General features: G+C 42.5%; 1 protein-coding gene across 1 annotated transcript; it reads right to left on the reverse strand.

Annotated features, from left to right (window-relative positions):
- Positions 1 to 5531: 5531 nt before the first annotated feature.
- LRRC10B (leucine rich repeat containing 10B) lies at positions 5532 to 7174 on the reverse strand. The gene has a single exon (XM_007425606.3). It carries the CDS (start codon positions 6668 to 6670, stop codon positions 5783 to 5785), a length of 888 nt encoding a protein of 295 aa, XP_007425668.2. The 5' UTR covers positions 6671 to 7174; the 3' UTR covers positions 5532 to 5782.
- Positions 7175 to 11889: the final 4715 nt, after the last annotated feature.

Genomic DNA, 11889 nt, shown 5'->3' on the forward strand with positions numbered 1-11889 from the left:
ACTTCAAAACATGGAGTTGTCTTGCTCAGTCAGAATAGACCCTTTGGTCATAGTTATTCATGGACTATTCATCAGAGCATAGTCACAAGCCACATATTCTATAAAGAATATAAAACAATGATGTTGTCTAGATCTAAAATAATCTGAATAGGCATTCGCTGTCTATCAAATTTTTGCTAAAGAATCGTTGTGACAGTTTGCAAAGGCAATGGGCTTACTCTATAGCAATTTTGTTGTCATTCAGAGCACATTGATAAAGCTGTCTCAAATGTTCAAAACATTGTATTTATATAGATTTCATTGGGCCAGACTCAGTTTAAATTAGCTGCACGTGAAACGCATGGGAAGTTGTTATATAATTACTAACATATTATTTCAACATAAATACAGCTAATTTTTAAGTTAGATCCTCAGTATATGCCATTTTCATTTGTTTTGTTAATTAGAAGTATGTGTTAAGTCATACATCAAAAGCAAAGTGTCTGCTCTATGGACTATAGAATAAAGAATAGTGGATGCCATTTACTTGTGTCACTTTCAACTTATTTCACAGCAAATTGGGATTCTTTAGGAAAAAGTGGAGGGGTACCAATACTTTTGGCCGCATCTGTAGGTTCATTGTGAGGAGAAGGTGGTGACTGTAAGAAGGCAACATTTCTTAATATCTATTTTGTATCTGTCTTCCCTCAAAAAGGAAATGAAGCTCTGGCTGGTCATTGTTATGCCACTAAGGGAATAACAAAACATGGCTTAGGATAAACAAAGAGATGGTAGGAAAGAACTAATTTAAACAAATTTAAGTCTCTAGAGCCAGATGGATTGCAACCTAGAGTCTGAAGGAACTAGCAGAGGTGACTGCAGAACCATGCTCAGTAATGTTTGAGAACTCACGGAGAATTGGTGAGTTCCCAGAACACTGGAGTAGATCAAATGTCATCCCCATTTTCAAAAAGGGAAAGGAGGAAGACATGAGAAGCTACAGATCTGTCAGACATCTCTACTGGATAAGGCCCTCAAACAGTATTTTATTAAGCAGCATTTTTGTGAGCATTTGGATAGAAATGTTACAATTAACAGAAGCCAGCATGGGTTTGTCAAAGACAAATCATGCCAGACTAACCTTGCATCATTCTTTGTTATTTGCTTAGCAGATCAGGGGAATTGTGTAGACAAAGCATAGCTGGATCTCATCAAAGCCTTTGATAAAGTGCCTCATGATAAAAAATGGACTGGATGATACCAATGTTAGATGGACTTATAGTTAGCTGAATAACCATATTCAAAAAGTGCTCATTTATGGTTCTACTTCAGCTTGGAAGGATGTATTGAGTGGAATGCCACAGAGCTCTGTCCTGAGCCCTGTGCTGATCAATAACATGGATGAAGGAGTTGAGGGGACACTTATCAAGTCTGCAGATGACCCCAAACTGAGAGTGGTGGCCAATTCATCTAAAGTATTATATATCTAAAGAGAGATGATTTGAAAGATCTAGATAGGTGGAATTTTACAAGGAGAAATGTAAAATGCTGCATCTGGGTAGGGAAAATATATAGCAAATGTATAGGATACGTGATTTAGAAGTAGTACATAAGAAAGGAATACAGAGGACCATGTCAACCACAAGTTTCACATGAGCTAGCAGTGTGATGGACCTACTAGCACATTCAAATGGTATCTGTTTTCAGATGTGACCCACTAGTGATAGCAGTGTCTAGCCTAAATAATTTAGTTAAATTTATTCTGGTAAATGTCTATTTTCCACCAAAAAGATTAATAGCTCAAATTAATAAGTGTTGAGATTGTTTAAAGACACCCTCTGAAATTTAATCTACTATAAAAGTTAAATTGCAAGTACACTAAAATGTTCTGGATGAGTTTACCTTCAACCCAGAGTACCCTTTCCCTGAAGATTTGCCAACTCTGAGTTAAAATCCTCCTAAGGCAGAGTTAGTCAATTCTACCTCATTTCACTTTTAATGGTCAGTAAAATATAAGGAGAATGGTGTTCAAAATTGTAAGGGGTTAATTACCATAATCTTGTGTTATGCCCCCAACTAAGCTATTTGTGGAACTGACAACCTTCTTCCACTCTTTTAATGGTGAACCCAGATAATGTTGCCAATCCACAACCCAGTGTTCTCTATGTTGCCTTCCTATCTTTTACAGACCTAAATAGTAACATTTTTAATCAATTAGAAAATGACAATAAAAATAATTAACACTGATTTTTTTCTGTGAATAAACAAAACGCCATAAAGTTTTTTCAAGGTAATTTTTAATTTTTTTAAAAAAAGCTTCTTCTAGTAGCTGTAGCCACTAATTATTTCCTGTTCAGTGTAGCCAGAGTATTACTGATTTTAGTTTTCTTATTAGTCAACCCTTGTTCCTATCAGGAATACCATTTTCTTTTAATTATTTTCTCTTTCAATTTTTAATTTAAAAGTAGCACGATTCCATTATATTTTTTTTCAAAGAAACCAATAGCTTAAAGCTCCATCCTGCTGGGAAAAGCAATTAATTAAGGGACATTTAGGATGTGATGAACAGATCACAATTAGAGGCTGACGCTACACCTGGGAAGCTTCTAATTAAAGTTACAGATGATTTTAGTTAATCAGAACCTAATTGGAAGTATCACAGAAGGATTTTTGCTAGCCAATCTTCTATAAGTGCCATAAGGAACAGTATTTAATTCTACTTCTAGCTAACTGCAGAAAACCAGTTCTTTAGCATTACTAAACAGCCCTGCTGTGGAAGCCACTTTAAATAAGAAAACCTGCTTAAGGAAGACTGTGGCTCCCACAACCCTTCCTGGAGTTACACTGGAGCAACATATTGGACAATTATTGTATAATCTGTATTGCACAGCATACCACCTGCTCTATTCTGGCAGAATGCTGTAAGGATGCTGCAAGGACTCCTCTCCAACCTCCATCAAGCCTTGAACATTCCCTGTCCTAATGACAAAATTCATTTGCCTGAAGTGCAATAAAAACTCAGTTCAGTGCTAAGCCAAGACTTTTAGCTGCTCAAGGCAAAGGTTAAGATATAAGTGAATTCATTTAGCAGATGAATATGACTTTAACACTAGTAACAGAATAATAGCCACCACTGCATCTGAGGGCAGCAAGCTAATGTAGGAATGCAGAACAAGCCAAGTTGTACATATAACTTTTTTTTTTCAATAGAGGGGAAAGGCAGAGAGGCAGCTGTTCCCCCACCATTATCTATCATCTAAGGTCTCACTCTGCCTATGGCAGGGCCAGCCCTGCTTGTGTTTTTCAAAGACGATGACACAATTCCACCGATTCCTCATATTCATATTCCCATTATATCATCAGCATACTCATTTTTCTCTGTTACAAGGACCCTGCCAATTTAGTTTTCCACAATTAAAGTATTTGCATTCTCTACTGCATTTTTCAGTTGCTAACCAACCCACTACTTTTTCAGTGTTTGGCAAGCAAGCAGAACTTTGCCAAATATGAACTCTTCTTAATACTGAAAGATACATGTTATGAGCGATCACCAGTTTGTAGCCAGCATGTTTTCCAACTCCTCTAGCATGCTACATAACATTCTAAAAAGGAAACATTCACGGAAGATTAAAACCAACCCAGCAGAACTTTTTGTTCTATGAAGCCCTGTTTCTTAAATACTGGGGGGGAAAATTGTCATTAGATACCTGAATGTTTTCCAGCTATTGTGGCTAATACACCACTGCAGAGTTGGTTACAGTCATGATGAAAATGCATTTAAAAGTGAGAAATGAATTCTCTGTAATCAAAACAGAGACAATTTAAGTACTGTACAGAACCTCTTAGAAGAGGAAAACACCAGTTTGGTAAGCACTGATCTAGTTGGGGTGACAACCTATGTCTTGCCAAATCTGTTGTCTGCAATGACAAAATGTTCAATAGTTCAACTATTGAACCAATATTTCAAACATATGGCATCACTTACTGCAGTAAACACTGTGATGCTAAAAATGGATATGGAAGCCAACAAAAATTGCTACTGTGTAGTTCAGTTGTGACAGCACCATGTGGCTATGAGGCAGAAGCTGCATATGAATGACTTAGGTGTGTGACTACACATCCATGGTATGAGATTTCTCAAAAAAAGCACAGTGATCAGGTGGTTAGCCTAACAAGAGTGTGAAAACATGCTGTGTAAATTGTTGCAACCAATTCAAAAGGAAAAAAAGTGAAACTGATCATTGCACTCAGTATCTCTGTACAACATTGAAAAGAAAGAAATCCTTCCTCTGTCTATCAGAAATAACAACAGTGAGCATGAATGAGGAGATATACAAAAAGAAAGAAGAGAGAGATAACAAAAATAACATAATATTCTGTGGCAAACAGCCAATAAATGAAAAATAAACTATAATAAGACAAGGCATAGCTTTAACATTCATTAGATGGCTAAAATTAATCCAAGAGAAAGATGTTAATTTTGTTGATGCTGGCTACCATGTCATGCCAACACAGATATTGAGATTGAGGCTGAGCAAAGTGGAATCAGACCAGAGAAAGACTGAATACAGCTGACAAAGAGAGATATACCAAAGGAGGAGGGAAGGAAAGCAGGAGGTAACTATGGAGGGAAGGATATCAGAAAAGGGAAGCAAAGAAACCTCAGAAACAGGAAAACAGAGAGAAAAGTGCAGAAGAGCTGTGATCAGACACAGCAAAACAGGATTTCTAAAATATATAACAAGGATGCCTGAGAAACATGATTTCCTTCACCAGGTATTGTAATTTCACTTACAACACTCTTTAAAACAGCCATACCCCACACCACCTTTGGTCTCCTGCTTTTGTAGCAATCTCCCTGAGAATGTGTGCCCTCTCCTCCTTCTCTTCTCTGATGGGCTTTTATTGCTTAGATTTAATACAAATCTAGCCCGAAAGACCCCAGGAGAATGAACCTGTCACACTCCCAATGCAGGAAAAAGTCCTGTGGCTGACCCCTCTCCTGTTCCAGATCCATGCAAGTCTGCAGTGGCCCAGGTCATATCAGTTTTGCTTCTGTGCCCCTTTAAGGGAACAGAAAGTCCAGGAAAGCAACAGAGTAATGCATCTTTCCTGCTATACAAAGAATAGAAGCAAAGCTTTTCCAGGGCAAATAGCTCTACGCACAAACAAGGATTTCACAGGAGCTTTTTCTCAAACCTGACAGCTGAAGGAGCAGCACAAGTAAGGTTTCCCTCCAAGTCTAATTCCTGTTATAGGACTAAAATTCTAATGATGAAAGTTTATTATTGTTATTATTATTATTAATACTCTCAACACCGCAGCCCTCCAGGATTCAGAGTGCAAGGTGAGGAGGTGGATGTGGGGAATAAATAAACAAAATGGCTTTATCCTGTCTTGCTCTTGAGATTCACTGTACCATGCCAGGCAAACAGAATGTCAATCTGAAATTCTGTTTCAGCCATGATATGGCCATTATAGATACTTCAAATTAGGGAGTTGTGCCCTGGGATTAGACAGAACATAAAATTACCCATAGCTCATTACAGACATTTTGGCAGAGACTGCCCATGGTTCCATTCAGAAAAAGAAGACAACAAGCTTTCTGATGAATAGGTGATCAATGTTCTTTACAAGGGGCTAGCAACTGTTGTAGTCATCTGCTGCCCACAATCCTGCCTCTGACTGCAATTCCTGAGACCAGGGGTAGTGCCCAGCTCTTAATTTTCTATAGGGCAGATGTAGATTTGAAAACCTATCAGTACCTACTAGATTTTTTAGCAACAATCATGCCATTAATATTTCATGTCTCCTCAGGAGAGCATTCCAGAGCAGAAAAACCACCCTCCTCCTCATCCAATACAGTGGAATCATTTTTCATATTGGACTGTAGAACTTCAGATTCATTCTCCTCCTGCTCTTCTGCTTTCTGCTGTCGAAGAGCCTGGAGACGTTCCTCCCTAGCCTCCATGAATTCCTGTGCTCCCTCACCCACTACAAAGACAGTGTCAGCCACGCTGGGTGGTGCTTCAACTGGGTTGTGGTCATAGGAGAAAAGTCGAAGCCTCTGCAGGTGACTCAAGTCAGGGAATTCAGTAAGCTTGTTACGGTCAACATCAAGAATGTGAAGCTGACTCATGCGAAGCAAAGGTTTTGGGAATTCCTCAAAGCGGTTTCCATACAACCAAAGTCCTCGAAGACCCCTCATGCGTGGCAGGCCATTTGGTAAGGTTTTGAGACGGTTGTCTCCCATTTGCAGGGACTGCAGTTCAGGCATCTGGAGCAGAACCTGGGGAAAGTGGTACAAATAATTGCTCTCAATCCACAAGCAACGGAGAGTCTTGAGCTGACAGAATTCTGCAGGAAGGCCAAAGAGGCGGTTGCTGCCCAGATAGAGACGGGTCAAGTGGGGCAGGCGGCACAAGGTTTCAGGCACTTCCTCCAGCTTGTTAAAGTCCAGGGCCAGGATGCGCAGCTCCTGTAGCCCCCCAATCTCTTCAGGCAGCTCCGTTATCCCTGTGCCGCTGATGTAGAGCTTCTGCAGGGTGCTCAGGGCGCACACTGGTATTGGTAGCTTTCTCAAGTGGCGCCCAGAGAGCTCCAGCATCTGATCTCCACCACTCAGCTGCTCTTCAGCCACAGACGGCAGCCGCTCCTCCCTGCCTGAGGAACCACCACTGCCCATCCTCATAGACAAGGGAAGGTGTCAGCAGGATGAACACCACCGCCTCTGCCTGGAATACTCCAAGACATGGCAACCAGCTAAGCTCCACCAGTCCTTGAGACCGGTCTCCTCCTGTAGGGACTCTTTGGCGGAGGATAACACTTGCCAGGGCTGGAAGACAGGCTGGCTCCTCTTTCAAATCCCTTCCCTGTAGTGGAAGGCTGGTGTCCTCCAATCAGCCTGACTCCAGGTTGTGGCCCCTGGACTCGCCATCTGTGGCCCCTGGACCTGAGGGGCGCGGCGGGCGTTCCTGGGAGTCGGATGGACGAGGCTCCGAGGTTAAGCTCCAAGAGCCGGGCTGCCTGGACGCCTCCCAGGACCAGCCCATCCTTTAACCTCGAAGGTTGGGTTCCCGCGCCAGCTGCCGTCCATTACCAGGACCCTCAGAAGGAACCGCCTCAAGCTCTTCAGAGGACCGGTCCAGACAGACGCCGGCCGGCCGGCCCGCCCGCCGGTCCTCCGCTTCCCGGCTTCTCGCTCCGGGGTCCCTGCTAGGTCTGAGCAAGACTCCCACACACGAGCCGGGCGCCTAGCGACTCGGCGTCTCCATGGAAACCCCCACGCGGGATCGTTCGCCTATGGCGGAGCCGAGCGGATCGGACGGGGCGGGACTAGGAATTCGTTCTTCCCTCTCTTTCTGCTACGTGCTTCCTACTCCCCGCCCGGCACGCCCCCTCCGCGGGCAGGACGGGTTTGGAGCCCGGCTGAGCGAAAAACACGAAGACGCGCCAAAAAGGCTGCCTCCGCCTTCTCCTTCCAGCCGGGCTTCACTTCCCCGGAGTCGGAGCGAAGGACGAAGCGGGTCCGGCGCCTCTTCGCTCGGTGGCGCGCAGAACCGCGGCGGGCTCCACCGGAACGCGGAGACCCGGTCGGCCTCCTGCGCTCCTGCCGCCGCCAGCAGCTTCTCAAGTCGTCTTTTGCATCCGAACAGGCAGCCCAGCCGTGTGGGGATCCTGCCCTTTTAATCCGCTGCGAGAAGGGCAACATCTCCATAAGCGAAGTTTGGGTTCTTCTTTCTAGAGTGGAGGGGGAAACTGCCTGTTCCGTTTTTGTAGGTCGCACGGCCTTCTAGATCCAGGGGTGCAGCAGCAGACTGGGCAAAGGGAGCTCCTCGAAGGCAGGGACAAGCTTCCGAATTTCAATGTTCATCCTCCCACTTTATAAGGCTTAACGTGTTCCCAATAGGATTGCAGGGTGCAAGAACTGTTGCCTTCCAGAGGCTGGACTTCAGCTTCTATCAGCCCCACCCACCAGAGATTTTTTTTAACAAATTATTTTTTGAAAACAAAACATGCAATACTTTCAAGAAGCATAAGAAAGAACAATGCCACACCCTGAAACTACACTGTTTCTACTTCATCAAAGATGTTGAGAACTGAAGTCCAGTACTTGAAAAGCCAAGGATTTGTTTGCTATTCCTTGACACTATTCTGAAGAAAAAAAAAAAAAAGCCAAGAAACCTCTTGTCAACTGGAAACACCATTTTAACAACAAATGTAATATACAGTTAAGGAAGTTGGGGGGGGGGGTCACATCCTCAACTCTATTCAAAACCACATGGCAAGGAAGCCTTCTGTCCACATTTCAAATAGATAGATTAGCTGCAAAGTTGAATCCAGCCAATAACTCGAATCCCTGCAGAACACCTTGAAAGACACCGCTTGAGGAGTTTAATCCATCCTTCCAGGTATGTCTGCAAGGGGAGGTTCAAAAGTCAAGATGGTGGCCACAAGTATGCAAGCAAAGCCCCACCCCCTTTTCGCATGTGTCACAACACACATAGAAAGGCCAGTTTCCAATCACATGGTTCCGGCTGCCTGCTTGACATTTTCGACCCCACCTGTGGACACCTCTGCATCCTTCCCTCCAAAAATACGCTGAGGAGGTTGCACACAAGTCAACAGCACATTCAGATTTCCACATGGACTGACTTTTAACATACCGCTGACTGCTTAACCAAGCTGACAAAGCATTTCTACCTGCTTCAACAATCTGGAAAAAGGCGATATTTACAGCCTAATGTGCATGACATTGTTCTTCCTATGATTTTAGTGTGAACCATCTGCTGTAACACAAACCCTGGCCTCTAGTTATGCTGCCTTAGTGTAGGAAAATACTACTTTATCATAGATGCCAACACATACATTTCTTATGTAGCTGTGAAGCTGCTGCTACAATGTTCAGAGTGGTCGCTAAAAGTCTACAGTGTCTGCTGTACTAACATAAAGATATGGAACTACTATAACCCAGGAAATGAAATAAATAGTGAAGCATCATTATGATGTCTCTCTGCCTATGGCTGTAAGTAATGAATCAGCAACTGATGATAGGCGCTTCTTTGTGTGAATGCTACCTTTTACTTATGGAAACGTATATAAAAATCTTTATACCTGCCTAACATGCATAAACAACAAATCATATCCATAAATGAATACCAGCATTGATGGCACATGCACATTCAGCAACTGAGACAAATAGTCTAGATCCTTGACTAGCTCCCACAGAAGTGAGCACTTAACTCATTTCTGAGTTAACTTTAGTAGCAGATACATCCTATTCTGAGAATTCTATACCCAGAGAGATACCGATCTCAATCAGTTCACCAATACCCAGTAGCTCTCTCAGCCTATCCCCACCGGTATGCTAAGTTATTTTGGTACCAATCCCCATTGGTATCCTAGCTATTTCAGTGTTTTGTGTGTGTGTGTGTGTGTGTACACACACACATACATCATTGTAACATCATTGTGACACCCACTCTGCATTCGTTTCACTCCAGATGGTTGAAAAAAGGTGATGTGGATTCTTTTTCCACAGCTATATGCCTGCATTTCTCTGTTGAGTCAATTGCTAGCTAATAATACAGAGCTGATCCACATTTCTGTGTTCCTTTTAAGGCCTTAACATTGCCACAAACAATATAATCACACATCAATTATCCATTCTGTAGATAACCATAGCATCATCCTATAGCCCTTATACAAGCTTTTACCAAAACGGAAAATATGCCTGCTTGTCCACTCACAAGCATGGTGAACAAAAACACAATTTGGGACAAGAACCCCCTACTCACTCAGTGACAGCATGCACTGCTTATCTTCAGAAAATACAGCTAATTCCATCTGGGAAAATATAAACACAGATACTCAGTGGGAGGGAAAAGCAGAGAGAGTATGTCTCAGACAGAGAATTAACATGTAAGAACAGCATGGCAAAGAGTACAATTCTGCAAGGTGTATGAAAAGATGGTAATGCCAAAATTGGGAAGGCTTACCTTTGACTGTGTGGCCATGTGCTAGCTGACAAATGATAAGAAGTGGGTAGCAACCCTCCCCTTTTCTTGCAATAATGATATAGCAGGTGGAAAAGTGGGCATGCTGAAGGAATTTATCTTACAACTTTATTAGGAAAGGAAAGGGGCAGCATTAGAGAATAAGCAATACAGACTCATCACAAAAGCTTTAAAGTTGTTAGAGAAACATTCAGAACAAAAGAGAGCCATAAGAAAGGTTCCTCAAGCTACAAAAAAGGGGAATATTAGCAATCACATTTTGAGAATGCAAAAACAGCTACAGCATAACTGTAATGGAGACGGGGTTGTTTTAAACAGAAGTGCACAGTGCCTTCTTTGCTAATTTCAGAAGCCATCATACAAACCAAACTTAAACTAGCTCTTTAGATAGACCCATGTGCAAAAAAGAGAACTTCTAAGACAAGAACATGGGATTTGCAGGGTAAGGAGTACAGCCGTTACCAGCCATTTCTCCTTTCAGTTGGAATAAATCAGATGTGTTATTCTAATCCAAGGCACCGTGAAAAATTGATCAGATGCCAGATGACACTGCACTGGACACTAAGCTGCTGTATACGGTCCTGCGTAATATTATCTTCCAGTAAGGCAGCAGCCTGTACCACCCGCCCATGAAACATTCCCTAGGGAGAAAACTCATCCACTGGGAGAAATATGAGAAATGGAAGGGGGGAAAAGGTAGTACAATGTGGCAGCTATTATTACTGGACAGAAAACTGAGAACAAAAGCCGGGTTGGTGTGCATTATACCTAACTGGTAAAGAAAGCCACGGTGTCTGTTCCATGCTGAACAGGAGTAATACAGCACACACGATAGTGGGGTTAGCATTTCTGTGTCTTTAGTTTCCAAGAGTGCAAGAGTAAAGTTTTTCCTAAGAGTCACACAAAAAGACGGAGGGAATTGTAATTCTAGAAGTGCCTCCCCCAACTGCCTGAATGTTTACTGCACTGAGTATGAAAGCAACCGAATCTCATTAACTCTATAGGTAGGTTTGGGTATCAGAACAGACTGTAAAGAGGAATATAGAAGCTTTGCAGAATGATGTTTCATCACATCCTGAGGGGGGCAAGAGATTCTACTACCTCTGTATGCTGTATATGTGCCTGAGATCAGGGAGCTATATTCTTACTACTTCAATGGATGTACTGTAATTCTGTAAATAAAATAGTGTTAAGTTTTACTTATAAAGACACATGTATTAGATCTGATATTCTGTCAGCTTTCACTCTTAGCAGAATGGAATGCCATTTCAATACAGATGGGAGATGAAAGCCTCGAGGGTGGGAGAAGAGAGGTGATAGGAAAAATCTCCAGAAAGAGAATCTGGGTGTCTGCAGTCCATTTCTCTCTGCTTTTGTGACACTGACATATGGCCAGGTCACGAGCATCACTTACCCAATAGCTAGGTTTGTGCCTCATGCTATCCTAAAGACCAAGGTTTATAAATAATAAAGTCAGAACCAAACAGAACCCACAGTGGGTGAGAATAATATAAGACCTGGGTCATAGATAGGTGACACTTTTATCTTAGATATTGGTCTTCCCTAACAGATTTTAGCAAAGACTGGGCAAGTATAGTGATGGGAGGTCTGGAAATGGAGGAGAAAATGTAATTCCCAAACTAGAACATCCAGATGTTTAAAGGCATGTTGCAAATGGCATGTGCATACTAAGTGCTCTTCTTCGTGACTGCATTAGCATGCATTTTTCCAGTCCTTGAGCTGGCAAAACATATGCTGGCATAATGTGTGCAGCCCCAACTGCCAAGCCCTAGTGAGCCTCCGTCACAGGCTCTTAAACTTAAAGAAAATTATTGGTAGATTCCCCTCGCTTCCTCTCCCCTCCCACCAAGCTTCACGTCATCAGGAAAAGCAA

Source organism: Python bivittatus, unplaced genomic scaffold, assembly GCF_059951505.1.
Source record: "Python bivittatus isolate LINGU-HERP-01145 unplaced genomic scaffold, Pbiv_v1 ctg000480_np1212, whole genome shotgun sequence".
NCBI lineage: Eukaryota > Metazoa > Chordata > Lepidosauria > Squamata > Pythonidae > Python > Python bivittatus.

Coding starts and splice junctions, on each gene's coding strand:
- LRRC10B (XM_007425606.3), bottom strand. CDS start 6,670: ATGAGGATGGGCAGTGGTGGTTCCTCAGGCAGGGAGGAGCGGCTGCCG.